Here is a 26346-nt window from a genome sequence, read left to right on the forward strand (position 1 = left end):
CATGGTAACCTCGCAAGAAAACAGATGGATCAAACCGAGTGATCACAAAACATAGAGACAGCCAAACACCCACATTGGATTTAAGACATTAAGAGCTTTCCAATCCCACCGGAGGGAGGAAGGAGAGAGAGATTATAGGTGATACGAAGGGGGACATGTAGTACTCCCTCACCCATCTGTTCTTTCAAGCCTCCCCCCCACTCTCCTGGTGTTGCAGTATATGTATTTTACTCTGATGCCTAGCTAATAAAAAAAGGATACCTGAATGGTTCCTGTTGTCATCGGTGTCAGGGAGGGCTGGAGTGAGTGGGTGGTGCTGATGCTCTGAATGTGCATCTGATGAGAAAGGGGGGGGGGTTACTAGAAGGACTGGACCCTCTGTCTCAGCACCTCTCTCTCTCTTTCTCAAAGCCCTCCAACTCCAGCATCCACAGGGAGGAGCAGGACAAGGAGAAGGAGGAGGAGGAAGAGGGGGAGGAGAATAAATGAAAAAATTTTGCAACCACATGTTGCTGTGCTTGATTGAACTGCTGCAGCAGCTCCTGCCTGCCTTCCCTTTTCTTTGCATTGAACGTCTAACTAACGATGTGGCCGCTGCATCTGTAGCTTCTGCCACCTGTGGCAGCACTCCTATTCCCTCTACGCCACAGAGAGAGAACAAAAAAAAGGGGAGCTGAGAGAGGTCGGAGAGGGGGAGGATATCTTTCATCATAAGTGGACTTCTGACAGAGAGAGATCCTCGCTGCATACCCAGCTGACACAAATGAAAGGTAAGATAATGAGACTGATGATGTGATCATATCAGATGCATTTTAATGCCGCCTGTGTGTGTGTGTGTGTCTCTTCTTGATGATGCATAAATTAAACATCCCTGTCATTTGTTTGAAATGAAGAAAAGGTTGACCAGTCGGATGATTAAAAACTACCAGTGATGCATCTTGATTTACACTGCAACAGATATCCAGACAGTGCGTCTCAACAGGTGGTTACCACAGCATCTGCTCTCCGTTTTGACACTAATGAGCGCAGAGGAGTGTGGCAATGCTGATAGGAAATGTTGAGAGTTTGACGGTTTGGTGGTCTTTTAGCAAAAAAATCCCTCCGGAGGGAAACAGGGTGACTCATGTGACTGAGCCAACCAGGAGAGAAGCATCCTGGGACTGCCACTTTTAACACTAATTACTATAAAGTGAAAGACTGTAAAGAAAAGGATTCCTTGGGGAAGAAAAAAAAAAAACGTCATGTATGAAAGCACCTTGTTATCTTATTTAGAATTTGAATTAATATCACCTTCACCTGTATAAGGTAGATGTTTAATTTAATTTATTCGTATTAATTTGTGATTATGTTTTGATGTTCAGTGTCTTTCTTATATTGCAAGCTTTAGGATTACAAGTTTTTATTGTTTTTATTAAGTCTTTTCTTTTATTCACCTGTACAAGGAGATTGTCTCCATAGAGGGATAAAGGGACATATTCCTATTTGCTTTCTCAATCTGCGGCTGACTCGACACACGATGGCACTGTTGAGACAGACAACTAAATAGTCTGTAATTACATCTGTATGACCTTTCCTTCGCCATAAATAACCACATGGTGCCTAAAACCCCAGTTTGACTAGGCTATTAAAAAGACTGATCGAATTTGTTATTGATTCTGAAGGACTTCTGTTGCCAAGGGAGTGTGTGGAAGTTGTGCGTCCGTGGAAACCAGTTGAACCCTGTTTGGATTTTCTATGTGGTAATATGATTTTGGTGGGTTGTGTGAAGGAGAGAGATCGCCTGGCGTTTTTTAATTGCAATCAGTCATAGTATCAAAAATAAAGGCACACTTGAGAGATGTTACTGGTCAGTCTGCAGGCAAGCGAGCAGAGCTGTCTCTATGGAAATTGCTTTCGTCATAACACTTCCCATCAAGCCTGCGCTGGGGCTCTGGTCGTGCAGCAGACACAGACCCTTGACAGCCCATAAGCAAGATTGCTGGTGGAGGAGACGACATTATCAGTGAAACACAGCCCCGAAGCAACAGATAATTTTATTGTATAACTTACATAATTAGTGGCGCTGCATTCCTCCAAGAGCATTAATCTTTATGTATCGTTTCTGTTTTTCACCTCACATGGCACTGGATACTGTTTTTTTCCCCTTCTCTCCTGTTACATTGTTGGTGTGTTGTAATGATGATGCCACCCTCAGTTTGTTTTATTGCTGTGACCTTTATCTCAAATACCTGCGGCACCTATCCCAAGGCTCCTTAGTTTTTGTACATCATATCACTGAAGATTATTGAGGTTGCAATAAATAAAACCTGCTCCACTGAACTGACGTCTATAGCTGTTTACATCTAGTTTTGGAGCCTGTTGAGAACCTGCTGTGTTTATAATGTTATTGCTGTGTAACATTTAAGTGCTGAAAAGGATGAAAAAAGAAAGGTTTTCTGCTTTTGTGCTCGATTGCAATTAAAGTCTTCAATATTAGATAAATTCATATGCAATTATAGAATAATCATATTAATGAATTATGTAAAAATTAGTGTGTTCTTCTAGTTTTATGGTGGGGACATTTTTATGTCACTTTTTATTTAATAATATAATATAACTTTCCGTGACAGTGGTGTTGATCTCCTGCCTCTTAAGCAAGCTCAACAACTGCTACCAGATTTAGCCAGTTAGCACCTGTTAGCAGGAGCAACAAAAAAAGCCAAAGTAATCCTGAATCAGCTAACTAGGCTGCCGTAAAAAAAAAAAGCAAAAATAATATCTCATTTTAATTATGTAGTTTAACAAGGCTGCACATGCTGCGTACCTAGCTGGCTAACTAGCTCGGTGCGGTTAGGAGCTTGGATTATTACACAACATCGAAGTGAAGATTCAGAGACAGACAAAGACACACAACTCTGCGACGATAAAGAAGACTTATGAGTGTTATTATCACAGAAAAATTCAATTCTTTCATTATATAGATGTATTTTACACAATGTATTCACATGTTTATATGTTATTTAATATTAAACACAGCTTTTTTTTCTGACACAAGTGTGTAATTATCTTTTTTTTGACATGCGTCGACACACCAGAATCCTAAAACCAGCACCATGCCTGGACTCATTAACAAGGAGAACCGGAGCGCTCTGCCCCTCAGTGTGTCAGACATCACTTCCTGTGTCAGGGGTTATACTCTGGCAATGACAGCCTCTATGACCTATGAAAATATTGAGGATCATGCAATTGAGGGTGAGTTGTGTACACTACAGGAGACTAATTTGTTTACTTCTGTTACACCAGCTACTTTTCAACTATAATCCCGCTTTATGCTCTGAAACACGCTGTTTTAAAATTCACTATTATCGACTGAATGTGTGTAATTGCTTGTTTTGCTGCCTCTGGTTCGTGCCCTTATTTTATTTTTTCCCTCTCTCCTACTTGCCTGTTAGGGATCTTCATTTATCCACTGGAAGAAAACTCTATTGTTGTGGGGTTCGAGTCAATGATATCCAGTCAGATTATAACACTGCAAATCAAAGACAAGGCCAAAATTGACGACTGTTATCTGGATTGCTGCAACACATCTAATGGAGCCCTCCAGAGTAGCAGCGGTAAGGTGAAAACCGCATGCTGTAATCAATATTGTTATATTAACAATGGATCAAGTTACTCTGTCAAATGTGAAAGGGGGTCACTCTGCAGTCCCCCCTTCAACTATAGAGCATTTTAGCGTCTTTCAGCTCATTTAGCTTGTTTTGATTTGGCGTCCTGCAGCTTCACTGCTTAGGTTCACTCTCGCTGCTATTATCAACCCTGTTTCCAGCAGTTTAGCAGCCAAAGAGCAAGATCTTGCTCAGGAGTTGGTGGAGACCTAAAGAGTACTAAAATTAGCACGCTTATTGGACTCACATTTGTCAGGGTGCCTGAAAAACAACGTCAAATGGCGTGGTGTCTGCCAATGTGTAGGCTACTGTTTGTTAGTATCAGTCATATTAACTTAAAAGGCGTTAAATGTCAGATGTCAATGGTTACATCTTGTTGTGCTGCCTCCAAGTGGCCTAAATTATTTGATGCAGGTTTAAAGGGGCACAATCTGGATATCGCTCTCTCTGCTGTTACAGTATTTATAGACATAATAATGGGTTAGGTTTACAGTAGGTAGATACAGAGGAGTGTGATATAATAATAACATAATATTAACATTATAGTGTGCTACTTCACTTAAAGCAGCTACAAGGAACTTTTTTTATGTGTTGATTCTGGCGGCCCCTGTGGACAAAAGCGGTAGTGCTTCTACCACCTTGTTTCATCTGAGACTAAAACTGAGAATTTTTCATGAGCAGTTAAAAAGTCCTTGTATTCCTTGTACGTTTAAAGAAAGAAGTAGAAATACCTTGTGTAGTATGAACTAACTAATGAGGACAATCGTTTGAAAGACCGCATTAAAAATGCAAACCCAAGGTCTTTCTAAAACCACAGCTGAGCTCCTAGTTAGAGGAGCAAGAGTGACAGCTATTTTAGAGATTAAAGAGAAGAATCAAGGACAAAAATAAAGAAGAAATTCATTGATAACTATTGGACATATACATTGTGGCAAATACATTTGGTTTACTAATCTACTCTGGTGTTACAGGACACATAGTGATGGATGAGGATATGGAGAGGACAGTGTTAGTGGTTAACCTTGGGATCATCCCTCCCATGGAGACCGTCCACATTCTGGTTAGTACCTCGTCTGAGCTCTTCACCCTGCCCAGCGGAGGCATCAGGGTCTCATCCCCACCGGTGTGTACGCCTCGGGTACAGAGGACCATCAACGAGGAGCAGGGATTATCCCCAAACTTCTCCAGAATGTAAGAAACAAACATACATTTATGAAAACCAACCATGTTGTGTCCAAAATTGGTGTATTTTAAAGTAGGATTTGGCAGTGTAAAAATTTATTTTTAGGTCCCAAATATATGTTTGTATGGATAAAAACTGACACTACTAATATCTTATATGTGCATTCAAGATGACTCCATTTTAATGTAGTTATGCTTTTTGCTACATTTAGGCGAGACAGGCATGTTTGTGCCTCAAGTCCTCACGATCAAACTCCCAACTCTGCTCAGCTGTGGTTGGCTTCACTGCTTGAGGAGGAGGCCATAAACTCAATGGACTACGAGTTTAACTTCCAGCTGGAGATACGGGCTCCCTATCTACTCGCAGGTCAGAGAATAACCAATCCTAGTAATATTTTTGATGGATATATATTTTCTTGGGGCAACTCCACTTGTCGTCTGTAGAATTACACCCATGAGCATTTCTTGAAATACCAGATTTTTCCAGTGTGTATCATGGTATAACAGGCCTGATCCGTTGAAATATCCTGTAATCAAGCATTGAATTTCAGGGCTACTTGAAAGCTCCAACGACTGCAATAAGAGGTGAAGGATTGCAGTGAAGTGCAGGAAAGGAGAAAAAAAAGCATTGCTCTTTTGTGTGTGTCTGCAGTTGTGTGTATGTGTGTGTGTTTTACAATGTCACACATTGCTGGAATGATCCGACATTTTGGGAAATTTGCTTTCATGAGTTAGATGAAAAGATTAATATCATTCTGAAGTAACACTTTATATCGAATTTGTTTAATTTGTACAAAAATGCACGTGTAAAAACGACCTTCGAACAGAGCCGAACTGTTCCCATCTGTTTCCAGTCTTTATGCTAAGCTATGTAGCTTCATATTCTTCCTACAGAGAGTGGTATTGATCTTTTCAGCAAACTAATTAAACTAATTTTAATTTAATAAATGTATTTTTCCAAAACGGTGTACTGTTCCTTTAAACTGGACAACTTTGTGATTTGAGCATCATGGAAATTCTCATGTTGGACTTGATAATGGCTCGTTGTTTATTCTCAGTGTTTGCTTAAACTGCTGCAGCACCTGAAGACACACACATACACACCCCATACACATACACAAACACACCTACACACACACACACACACACACACACACACACACACAAACAATATATATATATAGATCTTGGCTTTCTTAAATCTCTTGGAAACGTGAGCTCTTATAAGAGTGCATCATTCCAGTGGGACCTGCTGCTTTGTTATTACTTTTATTACTGTCGATGGATCCACTGGTTATTTGATCTGCTGTGGTTTTTTTTGCTCTGTGTAGGTGTAGAGAGCCCGTCTCATGCTATCCGAGCCGATGCAGACCCTCTGGCCCGCTCTGCCACCAGTGTCGTCATCACTCTGGCTGACAAGTACACCTACGACTGTCCTGTCCAAATCCTCATCTACCCCAGTGGTAGGTTTAAGGGTTCAAGACTCACTCACAGCACAGCCCCTCCAATTAGTCTTTCGTGCAATATTTTGAAATTGTTTATTTCACCTCTGTCTGCTTTTACTGATCTTTTTGTGTTGAGCTTATAATCAGATCAGTTGGGAGGTGATTCATTGCCTCACATTGTGTGTGTGTGTGAGTGCTTCATCAGGAGCAAAAAAGGTCCTCCTGTTGTTAATGTATGACATGCCGGCGGAGTCTGACTCTATTGTGTGGGTGTGCAGTGTCAGGTCTTTCTTTTAATCCCCTGTGCTCTCGTCTCTCTCTCACTGCCGTCTTGACCTATAGTATGTGTGGGCCAGTTGTCTCCCAGAGGCAGGAATGAGCCACGGCCTTGCTGATCCAATAGGCTTCTTATGAAGGTTTTGTTCACAAACAGACCTGCTGCCACTGCTGGGCAATTTAATTCAGCTCAGACTGGTGCAGCAGTTTCAATCACAACATGGATGCTCAGCTCAAGCTGAGAGATGGAGGATACTAAACAGCAGTACAGGCATGCATGCGTTTTATAACAAACAAAACCAAACAAAAAACATCAGCTGTCTATTTTCATTATCAGCTTGGTTAATTAATGGCCAGAAACACAGGCGGTGTGTCATATAAATTACTTCAGGCTTTCTGCAAGTACAATTTTAGACTTTTGTAATATCACATGAAATGCAATTTAATACATATTTCATAGTCAAGTCTTCAAAGCATGAAACACATCAAAGAAAACCTGTAGGAATAATAAGTACTAGAGTTTTTCACCAAGTGCATAGATTTATTGACATTCATAACACATTTTTGTCTAAATAAGCTGCAAGAAATTAATGCATGAATAGATTAACCAATTAAAAGATCCACATATAGATTTGACACAAGGTCAGAGGTCTGGAACAATAGTACTGAAAATGTTTTATAACTAATGTTACTGCCGACTGCAGGCTAGACAATTGCAATACAATTTAAGCCTTTTATTCTAAGGACTTTTTATGAGCTTTTCAAGGCCTGCAGATACCCTACACTGTAGAGAGATAATAGTCCAAATTCCCAGGATTCACTCAACCCTCAGAGCTAATTTTGTTGTCTCGAGACCCAGCTGTGGTACAGCATCTTTATTTGCAATCATCTCTTGATTTTCACATCAATATGGGGGATAATTGTGCACTGCAGTTTACCACACTCCTCCTACCTCGTGCTGCCACTTGGTGTCAATTTCAGGCATTGTCCATCTGCTTTAGAATCTGTCTGTAATATTTCCATCTATGTCCTGACCAACGGTGTCACTTTAGAGCCTCATCTACCGCATGTGCTCATCGAGAACGGAGACATGACGCAGGAGGAGTACGATGAATATCTTCACGGCAGGAGCGATTTCATCAAGGCCACCAAGAAGGACCCAAGCAATGGGAAGAAAGTGAGTGTGACATTGACATCAGCACCTGAACTGATGGCAACACTATCATACCAATATCACTTTGAGGGTGAGCGTGGTGAAGAATACACTGTAGTGCAATACAATTCCCTGTAACACGGACTGCCACGATTATGTCACATTATTTTGTTATATCTAACAATATTATGTAATACTATAATGTAATATAACGCGATCCAGTACTATGATACCACACGCTATGGTTTTAAAATCAATGTAGGGTTGGATCAGCTCCTGTGTGACACATGTCTCAACAAACACTAAAACATTATGAGCTACACAGAGGTAATATTTTTGCACTTTCATTGAATTCCGTTGTGTCAACTTTTGCAGGTGTCTTTTTTTCACAGCAGCCATTTTAACATGAAATAGTAGGGTAAACATAGTTATCAATGATACTTATCCAGGTTCCGATCCATTGAGGTCAACCAGGGTCAGGGTGCTGCTTGCTATTTTGCATGTTGGCTCACTGGACTAAAGGTTTTATTCATTATCATTATTTTACAAATCATTCATTACTCTGCCTTCTCTGATTATCTTGTATCTACAAACAAAATGTGTTATTTATGCTTTCTTGCCCATTTTGTTAATGAAAATAGTGATCATTTACAGTCCACACTTCAGAGGGATTTTGCAAGGTGTCTGTCTGTCCTCTATAATTTATACTTTACATAAAAAAAACATGCTACAGGAAATCTACTAATCAAAAGCTAGTCTCTTATGCTAGTTAGCGTTTATTTATATTTTCTTATATTTTCTCAATTACAGATAACAGCTAGAGAAAAATAATTAAGTAAATCTAGTTTAGTTTTAGCTGAGGCCAGTTGTGCATTTAAATTATGCATTTATATTTATATATATTTTTTTATTTTAGTTTTGACTACTTATCGTACTGCTTTTTCCCTTTGTAGGTTTAATGTTTAGACCAGTTCAGCATTATTATTTTTGTTAATTCACTTTTGAGAGTAATGCATGTGTCCTTTCTCATCCCTGCCATGATGAGGTTGTTAAGTGACCAGCAGACCGAAACAGGAGAAGGAGAGCACTTAGCCATAAAAAAGGGTTTCTATGGTAACACTCCAAAGGCTTGCCACATTCTGCCTGGAATTTCCTGCACATCTACAATAATTGATGTGCTCTATCTATTGACCTGATCGCTTGTCTCCCTTTCTTCGCCTCCTTTAAGTGATAAATTAAAGCCTGTAGAAATACACAAAAAGTCCAGTTATGTCATGGTGCCAAGTCCCTCAAGATTCAGGCTTTTTGTTTTTGATTCTTCTGCTTTTTTACAGGTAGATATCATTCACAGGCGACTCCATAAAGACATCCTCCACAACCCTGTGGTCATGTTGAACTTCTGCCCCGATCTCAAGTCTATCAGCTCAGACCTGAGGAAGGTTCACGGAGAGTTTATCTTCCTCATTGACCGCAGCGGCAGCATGAGTGGGGTTAACATCAACCGTGTGAAGGTATTTTTTTACTGTCAGTGTGGTGTTATATTTCTTGTTTATATATCACACATCATGACCAGTTTAAAGATGGTGTTTGCAGATTACACTGAATTTGTTGAAACATGTTGTAGTCGACACCGAACTCATCAAAATATACAAGAGATTAAATGGACAGCCAGTGCATCAAAACACACAATGAACACAATTCATCATTTGGAGGCTGTTTAATTGCTTTCTAGGCTCACAGCCATACGGATTCTGCAGCCTTTGGAAATTACAGATGTGGTTAGCCAACTGTGTGAAGGGCATGTACGCAAGGATATTGATCAGACAAATCATTCACTATTCACCAAATGTCCCCCAGTTGCTAGGGTGTCGTCAGCAAGTGTTTAAGGTCTTATCAGACTTAACTGACGTTTCTTCAATACCTACAGAGCCGGTTTTTTTTTTAAATGTACGTTATTTGGCTGCTTGTACACTGACCCTGCCCTGAGATGTGATGTTCACTTGTGACTCAGACTCAGGCTTTTATTGGATGTGTGTGATACATCAGAGTCTGGGCTTGAGGCTAGAACAGTGATGCAATGATTTTATTTACCACTTCTTTTAAGAAATCCTGCAGTACCTGCCCACCTATCTTTAAAAGTATCTCTAAAAACTGGAACATTACATATAGATTTTTTTAATTTTTTAATGGCCTGAACAGGGTGATACTCTCTACCCTCCCTCCTGGTTTATTGCCACCGTGTCGGGCGCTGTGCGTGCCCTGTGCCTTTCTATGGTGAAAGAACACAACCAGTGTGACAAATTATGAGGCAGACGTTAGGCACATAGTAGCAGCGTCTTAGCCATACAATATCAGCATCATCTTATTGCCCCTTTATTACTGAAGCAATTACGCCTTGTATGGAGAGGTGGGAAGAGAGAGGCAGCCATGCAGCCAGAGGAAGTGCACTTTTATCAGCAGTATTAAGCTGAGCTTCTGCGAGGATGTCAACGTTTGAATCGCCTGCAGTCATGGGTTTGTTTTAGAAAAAACATACATTTGAGGGGGCCCTGGAAGCCCACGTACCAAGGCCTTGCTGCAGCGGCCACGGGTTCGAGTCCAACCTGTTCCCCTTTAATCAGCCTTTCCTGTCTATGTTGAGCTGTCCTGTCTAATAAAGGCAAGTAGTCATTCCATATATTTATTCATTTGCGAAAATCGCCTTTTATGAATTTGGGCCCCTGCCCCTTCTAACATCCTCTACATGTCCCTGCCCTGCTGTTGAAGAGGCAGTGATGAATGAAATGACACTGCGTGATGCCACTCACTCCTCTCCTTGAGAAAATCGGCTGTTCAGCTGTGTAGATCACCGTGCTTCCATTCAGCCAGACATCAGAAGACGTAGTTGTAGTACAGTGGAAACGATCAAATGAGTCCACAGGACATTAAGTACCTAATGAGCAGAAGAGTTTGGCCTTTTTATTTTCACAGTCTTTGTCTTTTTTATTTTCTGGACATGATCTTAAACTGCTCTCGGTCTCTCTCTCAGGATGCCATAGTGGTGATTCTCAAGAGCCTTGTCCCAGGCTGCCTTTTTAACATCATAGGCTTCGGCTCTACGTTCAAATCACTCTTCACAACCAGCCAGAACTATGAGGAGGTAAAGCAGTTGTCTACTGCATTTACTGCATTATTTATTATCTAATTTGATAGAGATGCAGTGTACATTTTCTGTGCAATGTGAGTGTAACATTGTGTTAACTACACAGTATAGACACTGTAACTCAAGAAACAGCACTTTATCTTTTATCCTCCTCATCTCCACATCTCAGGAAGCCCTGGCCCTGGCTTGTGAGTATGTTAGAAAGATGAGAGCCGACATGGGGGGGACCAACATCCTGGAACCGCTCAATTGGATCCTAAGGCAGCCGATGTTCAGCGGACACCCCCGTCTTCTATTCCTGCTCACCGACGGGGCTGTCAGCAACACAGGCAAAGTTATCGAGCTGGTCCGCAGCCATGCACGCTACATCAGGCAAGTCTTACTGTCAATGCACTCTGGGCTCTGCTCTGAATGCTAGAATAAGGGAAAAAGATCAATATGTTGTTAATGGTATTGTCCTTGTCTAATAGGAATATTTGAATATTTCAAGCTGGCCTCTTAACACATTACAAAATGTACAAAATTTAAAATTTGATTCATACCTGTAGACATTATAAATACCATTCACACTGACATGAACATGTGTTAGCTGCTTGTTTTTAAGAGCATTGGCAGAGAAGTACTATATGTTGTGTCAAAGCAAATAATAATAACCTCATCTTTTGTTTATGCCCATTATGGAAATATCAAAATCTCAAGTCACGGATAACATAAAATCACATCCAGGGATTGTCAGAGGCTTAACTGGAACACCTAGTTATGGAGCTATAATCCTCCCAAAATGAGATCCGGGAACATGAATGCATTGAATGTTGTGTCAGTGTCAAACATGATATATATCACCACAAAGAATCTGTCAGATTTGTGCAGCCTTGGTTTTAGATTAAAAGAAAGCTGTTTTAAGGCTGCATCTGGAGAAAGGAAATAAAAATGCTCCCTGAAGGCTGAAAACACCAACTGTCAACTGAGAGTGAATGCCGGTGGCACAATAGATCAGCAGTACACAGGGAAATCATTTCATTTTGCAGCTTGCATCTAAGTCTCACACTGTGAATCCCTCTCCTGAGTCACTCTGGAAATAATTGACTTTTGTCTTCCCCCTTTTAATGGATGAATCTCCCCAGATGATTGCATTAGGTACACAGAGCTTGGCCAATTCATCGACACTTCCTGGGTCATTATCACACTGTGTTTACAAATCAGCGCAGCCAGTCAGAGACAAGACCAAACAACGTTGAATCTCTGCTCCGAAAATCCATGTTAGGTTTTTAACTACGTTGAAGGTGACATTTCCGTTTTAATCTGCACTCTCTGATCTCATTAAAAATGCAAAGGGACGTAGCTGGTACAATTAAATTAGCCAACTCATCCCTCAGTGAAAAATGGAAGAAAATGGTAAAGTTAAGCAGCAGCCAACCTCCCTGGATAGTTCTGAGAAGCAGCAGGCATGTCTCAGATCATTTCCTGTTCGGCTCTTTTTTATTCCAATTCTATGTTTGACAAATTAGATTGTTTATAGTTTATGTATCTCCAGAGCATCTCCTTAGATCCCTGCCAAATGTGTGCACATCCTGAGAAGACACCTGTTACCATGCGCATATATCTCTCGACCAGTCCATGGAGCTGCCGTGTTTAATGTGTTTGTGCAGATGTTATACGTTCGGCATAGGACAGAATGCTTGCAGGAGGCTGGTGCAGGGACTGGCGACAGTTTCCAAAGGAACAGCAGAGTTCCTGGCCGACGGCGAGAGGCTGCAGCCCAAGGTACTTATTTCCAGCTTTGTGTATCAATCCTAACGACAGCCAGCTATTCTGAGGGTCACTGGAGAGCCATTATGTGGTGGTTTCTTAGCACTGAGTGTCTACCACTGATACTAATTAGGAAATCATATCTCAGAGACGCCATTCGCTTTATCTACCGGTCAGGGCAAAGCTGTGTTTTGTATCTAAAAGTCTCTTTGAGTTTATTTTGCCTATTTTTTTTACCCCACAGATGATCAAATCCTTGAAGAAAACCATGTCTCCAGTTCTCAGTGACATTTCAATCGAATGGCTCTTTCCTGAGACCAAAGAAGTGCTGCTGTCCCCTGTTGGCAACACCTTCCTGTTTCCAGGGGACAGTCTGATTGGCTACAGTGTGGTTTGTGACACCACCCGCTATCACTCCAACCCCAAATCTGTAAGTGCAAGACATCTGCTGAAGGGAGACAAATGACTGCATGCAGGATGACTTTCTGTCTTCAAATTACACCATGTGTTTGTTTTTGTTTTTCAGATGTTCAGTTAGATAAATTGTTTCATTTAAATCTCTTATCCTTTACCTCTGAAATGTGTTCCTATGGAGATAAAAGGGCTAAGGCTAACTATGAAGAAGCTTTTTAATCACACCTTGTGAATGGCTCTTTGTTGAAGCACTTATTTTGGATGTGTGACCTATTCAAAATCTCAACAGGATAAGAGGAGGCGATACAGCATGATGCGCTCTATTGAGTCAGCCAGCTCTGTGTTTTACCACTCTCAAGAAGAGGACCCGGTGAAGACAAGCGCCGACAGCCATGGATCCTACAGGGAAGCACTCTCTGGTCCTCTGTATGACTCCTACCAGGACTCCATGACAGACAGCAGCCCTGCCACCACAGAGCAAGATGCCATGGGTAAGAAAATACGGTACACAGTATCCTAAATGAGTAAAATTCCAATCTGCCTACATGATATCTAGATATAAGGCCCATATTTAGCCTCTAAGTATTTCTTTGCTTGGATGAAGGTAGGATTCAAATGCAGTTTAAGCTTACAGTAGCTCAGAGAATGGTGTCAAAAGGTTTCTTGTAATTAGTGGCTATTTGTAGGACTAGTGGAGTGGCTGGACTACTGATGGCCCTCTAATGTAGCCAGCTAATGTAGTTAATTGCAAGCTCACACAATGTATATACTAGCGCTAGGCCAATAAACTGGCCAGGCCGTTATATGGGCCAGTATTAGCATGTTGCAGATATATTGCAATACTCTAAAATTGCCTGGCCACTCCAGCTGCCACAGTGGCTGTAAAATAAATTATAGAAAAGCTGTGGGGAAGTGGGCATCTTTGGAATCATTATTGTATAACAATCTTGAGTTAACAATCACTGATAGAGTTGCTCAAACTAACAATTACTTATATGTGTCTGTATTTTGAAAAATTAGGGGTTGACTATTTCTATTTTTGAACAAAACATCAGGGTTGGATTGTAAGACATCACCAAGAAGGCGTGCATACAGTACCAACCAGATAATAGACTACAACCCTGCAAAGAGGGTCTACACTCCCAGTGATCCCAGCTCTGTGGTGGCAAAGAATCCACTGAGGAGAGCCAAAGTCCAGGAGCTGATAGGCCAGATGAGCCCCGAGCATGAGGCACAATGGAGGAACGACTACCAGGTGTGGTCCCACGCTGTGCAGAGCAACATTCACATGATTGCTTTTAAAATTACCTGCTCTGGTTTTGTTTGTAAAATGGGTCAACAGGGATTTCTGATTGAGGTTAGAATTTTGTTGTAGCTTACAGACCTCAAATAAGTGCTTCCAAACTGAGCTTTCTTTAATAATACTAATCCACCTGTAGGTTTAAGTACACATATGCAAATTAAATAACCCACAGTCTGTTATGATAATTAAGGCAGGTGAATCTTAGATTGTCATTATGTGGATAAAAAATATATATTTGTATTCAGACTGTGTTGACAAATTAAACAGCCATCTGACCCTTGTCTGGACTGGAGTATAATCAAGAACAGACTAATGTGCTCTCTTTAGTAATGAGGGGCAAAATATATGACTGGTAATTAGTTTTGAATATTCCTCAGGGAGCACGTTAGTATGACTAAACATTATTCACCAGGCTGTGAAGACATTGTTTTCTTCTCTCTGTTGCACAGATGCCATGATTAATCTATATCTAATAATTGTAAGTAAATACAATAACTTGTTTGTGTATTGCCACATAAATGAAAGAAGTTCAATAAAGATATTAATTGAATCTGTGCAAGAGGGGCAAGAAGATTAAAACTCAAGACAGTATAAACAATCCTTGTTACATTCGTTTGAATAATTTTATCCTACTGCAGAAATCCAATTAATTTTAGCAGTTAGCGCTGGAATGAATTAGTCGATCAACAGACAATTAATTCTACTATTTTGATAATCAATTCACGTCATTTTTAACCAAATTCCAGCAACACTTTTATGACCTACAAATTACTACACTATACATACAGTAAAAAAGAGGGCTGCTTATAATAAGGAAGCTTACTCCCACATTTTCAGTGCTTTGTCTTACAACAATAACAGTCATTACCTCAGCTGATATTGATATGATGGGACACAAAAGCTGTTTTAGGTTCTTCTCTAACATCAGTTTTAATTGTCAGCCTACATTGTGAGCCAGAGGTACAACACTCTTTCCTAGGATTTGATCCTTTGAAAGCACATACATAATATTTAATTGTTATAGTTACAGAGGTTCACCCTTCCTCCAAAGCTTGGCCTAATGTGTTGTCACCCAGCAGCCAGTATAATGTACATACTTTTTAAATAAATGATACAACTAATTGCATTATCATTTTTTTTCAATTCTTCCCGACATGTTACTCTGTAATAACGTTACTGTACCCTCTACTACCTACACAGCAATTTCAAAAAGTTCAGTACAAAAGTAATTGAACACAAAGTTGTTAGTTACCCCCTTAATCTCTAACCTCTTGTCCATTGATACCTCGCACAACCTAAATAATTACACTTTAAATGCATGCTGTCATATAAGTATAATAAGTATTAACAAAATGTTGTTGTAATAAACTGAATATCTTTGGGATTTGGTCTGCTTTGGACAAAATGAGAAAGCTGATATTTTATAATCAGTCAAATACAGGATTAAGTGATAAAAATCACCACATTAATCTCTAATCAATTAGCTAGTTGCAACAATATTTGCAATAGAGTTTCATCAAACAACAAACGTGTTTGTACTTTCTTTACATGAGATTCCTGTTAAACACATAATCAAGAGTCTGTACTTCACTCATCACTTGAAAGCACCATGAAATACGAGCTTGAGTGAACTCACACTCAAATGCCCAGAAATACAATTAGTAGATGAGGTTCCATAACTTATTAAAAGGCTGGTTGCACCTGGGTATTTTGAATTGAAAACACCTTTATTTTGTTTTCAGCCACAGCTGGCAAGCCTGTGTGCCACATCTTCCAGCGGGCGCCCTGCCAGCTGTCACAGGCCACTCCCTCAGAAGGAGCTGCTTCTGCAGCAGGAAGTCGACTCAGAGCTTTTCCATCCCCAGCCTCAGGACAACCCTCAGCTCAGCGGCATCAGCGTGCCGCCTGTAGCTCGCAACACCACTGGGGAAGAGGGGTCCAGATCGTCCACAGACAGCCCATCTGTTGGCAGCGTTGGAGATATTGGTGAGATCACAAACACAAGCATTCTGTAGTAATTGTCTTTTCCTGAAATTACACAGACATTATGATTGTCCCTTTAAAGGCCCAGTGTGTAACATTTAGGAGGATCTCAATATAATAGAACAGAATATAGAATTTATTAAATATATTTACATTTTTCTACAATTCAGGTTGGTAGTAGGTATGTTTGATTGATATCACTCTCTCCTATGTCCGTAAAAATGAGACTACATCCGGAAGACGGTCAGCTTAGTATTAAGAGTGCAAACAGGGTGAAACAGCTGGCCTGGCTTTCTCCAAACAGAAAGACAATCAATTTACCACCATCTCCTATTTGTTTAATCTGTACAAAAACTGACATGAAAAATGATAAATTGTAGCTTTACAGGCAGTTATACATGGGCCTATTTCTTGGCTAGGATAAGTGACCTCCTGGAGTTGGTATAGATGGAACAAATTAGATATAACATGTTAATTAATGAGCTTTTAAAGTGCTGTTCGGACTGCAGCAAAGCCAGGCCAGCCCTATAAATGTGAAAGTCTGTGTGTTTCCCAATTTGCCATTGCTCTTTCAATATGAAAATGTCAAACAGTCCTCATTTATGTCCCCAGGAGTATATCGACCATACACGGTCCAGCCGTACTGTATTCTAGGTTTTGACCTAGTCGGTTAGCTGTTGGCCTCTGCTTCCAGTTTTTATGCTAAGCTTAGCTTCTTCTGGCTCCAGCTTTATATGGATTGGATAGATATAGAGTGGTATCGATCTTACCATCACTGTGAGGTTGTAAGACGACCAGCTGAGACTCCACAAAGCCACTGACATCCCGGTCAGGAGATAGTCTGACACATAAGGCCCCGTAACTTTTTTGAGTTAAACAAGCAAGATATGATGTGTTATTTAGTGAGCTTAAGAGGTGCTAGTGTGACACAGCCATACCAGCTGTTTCTCTTTGTTTCCAGTCTTTATGCTAAACTAAGGGGTATCAATTATCATCAATTAAACACAATGAGCAGTTTAGAACATACAGTCCTAATCCCAAAGTTCAAACCAAATCGGCTTTGGTCGTAACTATAGAGTAATTGAAGCAATAAAATGAAGAGCCCTTGAATTCAAACCACAGTGGATTTATTCAGTCTGATGTGACGAATGTGAAGTATCTTAAATAAAAAATAAATGGCATCCATCCTTTAGTCTGGCAGATGATTGAGCACAGAGCTGACTCTCAAGGAGGACAGGAAATGTTTTTCTAAATTTGGGAACGAAACAGAAAATTAATCAGGAGATGAATAAGGAACACATAAGGCGGCACTTTAGAAAACAATTATTGGAGGTCCATTCAAGCAGGCTGAACACAGAGAGCTTTGGAAACATAGGTGAGGGATTAATTGAACACAAATCCTGTCAACATCTGTGACAAGCATTTGGATTTTAATACAAGCTGAGTAACAAATGAAAATGCACATTCGGGAATCAAACCGTGCTCTTGTGATATTTCAGATGGTTACGGACACCAGTTATGTCAAGCAGAAACCCCACAGGAGACCCAAACATCAGATCTTAGTACAGCCAACCAGCAAAAAGGTGACTGCAAGGCCGTGGTGTCCGGACTGCTGTGTGGGAAACCAGCAAAGTGGGAGGTCGTCTTCGATATCGAGCCCTTCCTGAACGGCCGGGAACGAGAGGAAAAGGTTCACGAGGAGCTGTGGAATGAGACCTTCCACCATATGGCTGGACGCTCCATCATACACGACTTTGAGCACATGGCGCTTAAGGAGTGTGAGATTGAAAGCGGTGAGCTCTATGGGTTTATATATAAGTATATAAGTGTTTATAGGACGATTTGGGGATGCTGAGTACATTTTGAGGGTTTTAAGCCTGTAAAGACAAAACAATTTCAGTTTGACATCCAGCTGTTATATCTCTGAGCAGCTTACTGCATGTCACAGCTGCTGGCTGTTCCTTTAAGTTGCATTTCATGTGTATACAATGCATGATTCACGTATGACTCATGTACGTTTGAAATAATGTTATTAAATATTGTGTAATAACGTAAAATGTGATATTATGCAACCCTGTTACGTAATCTTTTTTTTTGCTTATTATAATTCACAGGCTCTGGGAGGAAGTACCAGCTATACGCTATTCACACCAGCAAGGCCTGCAATATACTGAGCAAATACACAGCATTCGTCCCCATAGACCTGGACACTAATGAATATTTGCCAACATGTATTGAATATATAAACCCCAGTAAGTCATATGGATTTAAAGAAGCCCTTATGCCAGCCATTGTTCAGTCCTCTCCACATGTTTGAACAGAAGATTGTTCTCAAACATAATCTGGAACCACCTTTTTTTAGTCCTTTTGTCTGTAGTTCAGTAGCTATGAGCCAGAGAGAGAGTTATCTATAATGTTACCTTATATGTGCTATTGTATCGCTAAAATTATTCTCTCGTTAAAGAAATAACTTACATTTTGGAAAATACGCTTATTGGCCTTCTTAGAAGAGAAGATTGATACCACTCTCATATCTGTTCATTCAATCTAAAACTACAGCCAACAGACAGTTACAGTAGCTTAGCTTAGCATAAGGACTATAACAGGGGGAAACAGCTAGCCTTTGCAATAATTTTAATAATTAAATATTTCATTGATTAAATGGAAAATATCATCTGGCTCAAGTTTATTAAATGTGAAGATTTGCTGCTTTACTGTTTTATATAATTTTAAATGAAATTATGTTTTGTTTTGGAGTGTTCGTTGGACCAAACAAGGCATCTGATAGTGTTGTCAAATAGCATTTTCCCTTTTTTTGGGGGGGACATTTCATGAGTCCAAACTATTAATTAACTGAGAAAATCACATTAATCAACAATGAAAATAAACATTAACTGCAGCCCTTTGTGTAAGTTAAAATAAGGGGGCTATGTGCTGGAAAATAATTGGCACAGTCACTCTTGTGTGATCTTATAGTTTTCAGCTCTGCAACACTCACCTGTGTCCAAGTACTGAGACAAAACTGATTTTGAATCAGTCTAAAACAAGCCTGGATCCGTACAGTTACAAGCCAGCTAGAAAATTGCATGCCCATTTTAAAAAAAAAAAAACAATAAAATTTTGTTTCCAGCTGAAGGTCTGAAGAGGGGCTCACATTCCAGGTCTCGTTCAGGGAGCAGGAAGAACAGAGGGTACTCCATCGGACTGGGTCGCTCTCAGTCTGGCGGCATGTCTGAGGAAGCTGAAGACATCCCGCCCAACAGTAGGCTGCATTTGATATATTTAGCTCACATTTCAATCCCTACTCATTACACAGCAGAAGGAGCTTTAATTTCTCGATCGCTGACCATACAAGAAATACAGCAGAAAGAAATAAGATATGGGCTACAGAGAAAGACTGAAGGCATCTTTTATTGAGAATGAAAGTTGTGAGTATACAGTATAGGGAATATCATTCTTTGGGGAGAAAGTAATATGAGATTTTTCAAGATTTATGTTTATTTATATTTATTCAACTCTCTGTTTTTATTTGAAATGAAAAGGTTGCAGTCTTGTATCTCCAGCACCAGGAGCTACTGTGTGAAATATTGAGCACTCAGAAAGCCACAAGCTGCTTTACATTAAAAATACTTCAACTTCAGTAAAAGGGCACAACATTTTATATTGGTTTGCAGTGGTGGCATAGCAACAGCAGGAGCTAAGACTAGCACACTGCTTGAGCATCTGCTCGGCACTACCAGTTAAAAAAAGAGGTGCCCAGTGGGAACAGATGGAGATGAGTTGCATCAGTGTTGCCTGGTAATGCTGTCTTTTATAAAACAATGTCTACTTAGGGTTTGAGAAAAAAAAATGTAAAAAACCCAAAACAAAACAAAGGAGAGCTGACAGTTATTTTTTAAAAATGTTTTTGATTATTGTCTTAGATGGAGAGGATGGCGTCTCTCCATGCAGCACCCCCTCCTCCTCTGGCTGGGAGAGATGTAACTTTACGGAGGGTAAGTAACATCAGCCGGTCAGTGAATTTGCTGTATCTCATCCATTTTCCCCTCACAAAGACCTTTGACATAAACTGTCTGATAGTCTCTTGTCATTTTCTGGGCAACACCATTGTATTGTTCCAAATGTGAAACATGAGATTATTGACATTTTAGTTCCTCTTCTCGTAAGTGAAGACAGAAGTGGACACAATTTTGTGGCTTGTATTGACAAATGCTGTCTGGACCTTTTCAAAAACACAATGAGCCCCCACTGAAGGCACAAAACACACACACACACACACACACACACACACACACACACACACACACACACACACACACACACACAGGAAGTGTTTCACCTGCGGAGGAGAGACAGCTGCGGGAATATGTGCCCTGTGCTGTCACTGTTACATCTCAGTGGGTGTGTTTTACCCTTTTTCTTATGTGAGACCCACGTTGAGAACTAAATAGAAAAGTGACAGAAAATGCCACAGCTTCTTTCTCTCTCTGTTTGCCTCGTGTGACTCTGCCTTTGTTTCTGCCTCTCTGTCTCCAAGTCTCCCAAAGGAGCCCGTCTGTGACCTCTGACCAATCACAGAAGTCGGTGGAGAGCCTTTTTTCTGCCAGGTGGGTGTGTGGAGTCAGGCTGGCTACATAAATGTCCTGTAACTGTGGCACTACAGCATGAGCAAACATAGGGACGTGTAATTATTTTTAACTGCTGTCTTACGAGGCAGATCATCTTTCTAACATCTTCATCTTTATCCATTCTGTCAGCTGATTTTGCCTGCTGTCTCGAGGTTATTGTATCAAGACACTACAGGACTATTCCATAATCAGTTGGGACAATTTAATAATGTAATGACAATTTGTTCTCCTTTTAAAAACAAGACTAAGAGTCTATAGCCATGCTGGCTGCTTTGTGAGGCTGTACTTAGGAGGCGAAGGCTGAGTGAAAAGCCAGCCTTCAATGAAAGGGGCAAGATGCCATAATGTATGACGATAATAGTACACATCATTTTCAGACAGTTTCTCCTGGAAGGCATTTATGGTGTTGCACTCAGCGGTAGACAAAAATTGCATGAAATAGTTGTGTAAAGGGAGAAAAAAGAGAGCTGGAGATTGAAGTTCAAACCACAGCTGGCCAACTGCTGCGTTAGAGTGTGAACAAGTAGAAGACTTATATATATTAAACAGCAAGTGAACATTTTGCCCTCAAAGTTGATGTGTGGAAAAATGGTTAGCGTGAGGATTTGAGAGACTTTAACAAGAGTCAAATTGTGATGTCTAGACGACTGGGTCAGAGCATCTCCAAAACTGCAGCTCTTGTGGCGTGTTCCCGGTCTGCGGTGGTCAGTACCTATCAAAAGTGCTCCAAGGAAGGAAAAGCAGTGATCCGGAGACAGGGTCATGGGCGGCCAAGGCTCACTGATGCACATGGAGAGTGAAGGCTGACCTGTGTGGTCTGATCCAGTTTGCTACATATGGGGCTGAAGAACATTCTGACCACCAGGTTGCCCAGGTGGCCATAATGTTATAGCTGACCGGTGAATTGTACAGCACATACATATCATATATAATATTAAACATTAAAATAACAACTAAAATCCTGCATCCAGCAGCATTTATATATACAATGAAATATATCATAATTCAATTCCTATTGTGTCTATTGTCTATTGTGGTGTTAGGTAGTTTGTTTATAAGGCAAATGCATTAAAAAGTCGTTGAGATATTTCGGTCTGAACCAGTTACTAAGTGACTGTGACTCACTGACGTTATTCCTAGAACCACGCTGCTAGCATGGCTTAAAATCCTCATTGCCCATAATTGATTGGCTTTAGGGAAATCTACAAAGTACGCAATGCTCTCCCTATCCTATACAGAAGCAGTAGATTAAATCAAATAGTGGTGTGTGCTTTGCATACTGCACACTGGGATTTACATCTGCTTCTCCCTCTCCTCTGTAAGGCTGGCCCTCAGTAGGACTCGTCTCCTGACTCGAGCTGCTAAAGGATTCATGTGTCGATCTCACAGCAAGTCCGGTGATTCAATTGGAGAGAGTGACAACGAGAACAAAGACTACATTCCTCTGGTGGGTAGCAAATCTATACATGTGAATGTTCTGTCAACCTGCGTGGTTTTTGATTGACATTTAGCACAATTTACGATTTAACACAATTTGGACTGTAGATTTGTCAAAAGAGACGAATGTGTCACATTATCAATATCAGTTCTACGCTGTTTTTAATAGTCTGGAGGGATATGGTGTGCAGCAGGTAAGCATGCCGTATCCTATATTCAAATGAAATCTTTGTTTGCATATTATACCCCTTTCTGGGCAAATTCATCCTGTCTCTCTGAAAGAAAACAATATAGGGAGGATGGGTAAAAAGAGGAGGTCAGTTGCAGATACCTGCGATATAATCATATACAGTATATATACTCAGTTTGAAAAGTACAATTTTGTGTTAGTAAATTAACTAACCCTAATTACACGTCATAGCATGTGATTATATAAATAATGTTTTGCTTGCATTTTAAACAATAAATACCACAAGATTCAGTATTTCTTTCATTATTAATTTTATTCTTAACTTTGGGTCTTAAGCAGTGTCCAGACCTAATGTAATTACTCTAATTATGCTGTGCATACCACCTTGTTCACCTATTATTCCTCACTTTTTAAATTTAGTAGCAAGAATATATCTGTAAAAAATGATCAGAATAGTTTCTCCGAAAAAGATTTTCCTTTCCTTTAATGACCACAGAGGTGTCCTATTGCAAGGCACCTCACGCTCAACTGCTGATTGGAGGAGGAGGTAATGAATCATAGAAGACTCTTGTTACAATATGCAGTGCAGAGCAGAATAACATCATGCACTCAAATCAGTTCATCAGGTGCTCCCTCACCTCTTATTTAAATGTTTGTCATGCATAACAAAACTACAAGTGCCACTACACCACTGATTAAAGTTTGGATCAATAACATAAGCTGTACTTTATATCAAACTCAACAATATTTCCTCTGGCACAGGTGTTGTTGCAGTTGGCTAGTGGTGCATTTCCCCTGGACGCGGCTCTGTGTGATGCCATTAACGTGCCCATGGACAAGCTGAAGTGGACGTCCCCCTTCAACAGCCACCGCACCAGCCTGGGCCACCTGTCTCACTCCAGCAGCCGCCGTGCTGAGAGTGGCGATGACGGACACAGATCACTGTGCGAGCCAGAAACATATCAGCAACCTGCAGACAGCCATTCTCATCTGTCCAGGAGCACTTGGATGGTGGATGCTGGTCCTTCTTCATTAGGAAGTCCAACCACCACTGCTGAGCCCCAGCTCTCCCCGTACTCCCAGGTGGACAGTGGACGGGGCTCTGGGTCAGGGGGCTTAGAAACAGCATCGCTCGGCGGGGCGCTAAAGAGGATGCTGGACCCAGAGAGCATGGTGTGGGCCACGGCTGTGGCCCTCGCCTGGCTGGAGCACAGCTCTGCCAGTTATTTCATAGAGTGGGAAATGGTAGCCGCCAAGGCCAGCATGTGGTTGAGTGCGCAGGACATCCCAGAAGGTCGCGACTTAGCCTCCATTAAGGCTGCTGCCAACCAGCTCTTCATCATCCTCAGACACTGGGATGAAAACCTGCAACTAAACATGCTCTGTTACAACCCTAACAGTGTCTGAGGCCTGCTAGACCAGGACTGAAAACAGAGACCGCTAAAAGTATTCAATTCCATATGATACTATGCTAACTGAGGCTGTACTATTCTCTGTTCAGCAGTATGTCCTCTGGAGTCTGATATGGCCGTTTCAATTGTGAACAATGTGTATTTCTCTTGTTTGTGTGCTGTTCCTCCAAACATATCACAGGCTCTTCAGAGGCACTATGTGCAAGCTATTACCTCGCTGGTGCCATATACTGTAGCTAGACCCCTGTAAGCAAGGGATCTAATCTGAGTTATGTCACAAATTTGAGTTTCATGGAGAAGAACGTCATTGTTAAATTAGTAGCATGCTGGATCACTGACCATCAACATCTGAGAAATGATTTTATTGTCATCATATTGATGTTATGGGGACACTGCTGCAAAACACTTGTAAGAGAAAACTATTCCACTGGTTGACACATACTGTTTTTATGTCTTTACAGCGTTTCCTAAATTGATTGTGTTGTGGAAAAATGTTACATGACAACATCTGGGTACTTGCTAGCAGTACTGCCTGTCTTTTCTAATGCCTGTTATCATTACAGTGTTAGTAATATTTGCCATTATTGCTGTTTGATTATAGCAGAGACAGAAAAATATGCAAAAGAAAATACAAAATACATGTTAAGATTTGGTTAAAAAAAATATGTGGCTTTGGTGGGAATCTATGAATGTGTATCCCACTAGCATGTTATTTACTGTTTATTATTTATTGATACATGCAGTTTATATTTTTTCACTTATCTGAGTATCAGCTACCTGTTCTAGAGTAGAGGTTTTGCTCATGCATTCGTTTTTGATTCAGAGAGAGTAACAGACCTGGAGTCGGTTGCACCATCTGTTTGAAAAAATCTAAATGAGCCTAGTTGTAAGTAAGGTGTAATGGGTTGCACCATACATAGAGATTACTACAGTTGTTACTAATACTTACACCCTGTAACTCTTAAGACTAAGTTTAGGGTTATAGGTAGTAATAATATCAGTAATCTAGTCAGATGTTTATCCCTCTAAATACATTTCTAAATTGTATTAATACACAAATATTTCTTCGTGTATGCATATATAAAGTCATATCTACATTTACATACTAAAGGATTGGCAGTTTAATATGACCATATAAAGCTGTTACTTTTGAGGATGGCTCCACCACTTTGGTCCTGACTGAAATATCAGTTTAATTTTGTGCCTATTTGATAGATCGGCACAAAATTTTGAACAGACAGACTCTGCTCACTTGAATGGGGATAAGATGACTTAATTATGCAACATTTCTAGACTTTCCAAATGTTGCTGGACTAAATGCATCAAATTCTGATTTGATTTTGAGGGGTTTGGGGGGCATTGAAAGAAATATATCCACCAATTTACAGCCATGTTACTATTAATTAATGAGAACTTAAACAGGACCATACACAAACATAGAAATTGATTTACTCACAGTTGGTGCAACCCAATCCTGAGGAACATGGGCAGCAATTTAAAGTCCTTCTCTGGGAATCAAAGAGAAAAGAACCCTGCTAGTTCTTTCATGCTCTCAGCTCATTTACCGCAAGTGCCTAACCAAGATTTAAAGTCAGCAGAAAATGTAGATCTGTTTGCTGCAGTTTATTCAGTGTGGGTGATGACTGTTTCTTTTTCTTGAATCTGTGTGTGGCCTATAAAGGCATATTTCAGTAATGATTTCCCACTTTCTTATTCCATTTCAGTGTTGCTTTACTCAGGTATTTATTAATTTTTTTCACTCAGGCTGAGTTGCATAAATCATTCTGCATGAACACAGGTGTTTATGGTATGATGTTTAATGACTGAATTGCCACATTGGAGCCAGTAGCGCAGTATTTCACTCTCTGAAATGAGAAATACAATAGATGTCATGTAGTAATATTTTTGTGCTGTAATTGCAGTAGTAAGTGCAGCTGTAATTGTTGTATTTTTACGTACTGGGTCAGTTGTATAGTGCAGTAACTTTTAACTTGCTGTGTGTGCCTTTATAAATGATTGTTGACTGTTTGAGGCTGTTGAAAGCTTCTGTAGTATCTTTATAACTGTCGATGCTATGATCTTCTCTGCAGGTGCATGTAATAAAATAACTCTACAACCCAATGTTTTGGTTCTATAGCTATTATTGCCTCACTACAACAAACGAGGGATACCTCAAGGATCAATGCTTGGACCCCCTTTCTTGGTGTGATTATCTGCTCACATGTTTTTTTGCTACAGTTACTATGCTGATGATGCCCAGCTTTACCTATCCTTCCCGTCAGATGACCCTGAAATTTAAAAGACATTATAACTGATGAATTGTGAACTTTGACGCTTGAATTTCTGGCATTGACCAATAGCAAGTCGTCTTAAAGGGGCTGAACTTTG

At 40.3% G+C, this 26346-nt stretch overlaps 1 protein-coding gene across 2 annotated transcripts; it reads left to right on the plus strand.

The window, feature by feature from the left end:
* The first annotated feature begins 422 nt into the window (after positions 1-422).
* Positions 423-26079, plus strand: vwa5b1 (von Willebrand factor A domain containing 5B1). 2 transcript variants are annotated; one of them, XM_051425878.1, is made up of 22 exons: positions 423-770; positions 3075-3231; positions 3432-3593; positions 4616-4835; positions 5039-5193; positions 6158-6289; positions 7600-7724; positions 9035-9211; positions 10729-10839; positions 11012-11214; positions 12492-12606; positions 12836-13021; positions 13295-13496; positions 14061-14260; positions 16051-16294; positions 17791-18084; positions 18406-18543; positions 19422-19553; positions 20215-20286; positions 20829-20898; positions 22243-22366; positions 23309-26079. In XM_051425878.1, exons 2-22 carry the CDS (start codon positions 3093-3095, stop codon positions 23951-23953), a joined length of 3846 nt encoding a protein of 1281 aa, XP_051281838.1. In that variant the 5' UTR covers positions 423-770; positions 3075-3092; the 3' UTR covers positions 23954-26079. The 2 variants fall into 2 exon arrangements, with proteins under 2 accessions (XP_051281838.1, XP_051281840.1); XM_051425880.1 differs by lacking the exons at positions 423-770; positions 3075-3231 and having other exon boundaries at positions 3499-3598.
* The last annotated feature ends 267 nt before the right edge of the window (positions 26080-26346 follow it).

Source organism: Dicentrarchus labrax, unplaced genomic scaffold, assembly GCF_905237075.1.
Source record: "Dicentrarchus labrax unplaced genomic scaffold, dlabrax2021, whole genome shotgun sequence".
In the NCBI taxonomy this organism is placed as follows: domain Eukaryota; kingdom Metazoa; phylum Chordata; class Actinopteri; family Moronidae; genus Dicentrarchus; species Dicentrarchus labrax.

What these genes read in the sequence shown, in the direction of transcription:
- vwa5b1 (XM_051425878.1), top strand. Translation starts at nt 3,093, where the DNA reads ATGCCTGGACTCATTAACAAGGAGAACCGGAGCGCTCTGCCCCTCAGT. An exon ending in CCAGCCAGAACTATGAGGAG is followed by an intron (nt 10,840 to 11,011) that starts GTAAAGCAGTTG and finishes TCCACATCTCAG; the next exon opens with GAAGCCCTGGCCCTGGCTTG. An exon ending in AGCCATGCACGCTACATCAG is followed by an intron (nt 11,215 to 12,491) that starts GCAAGTCTTACT and finishes GTGTTTGTGCAG; the next exon opens with ATGTTATACGTTCGGCATAG.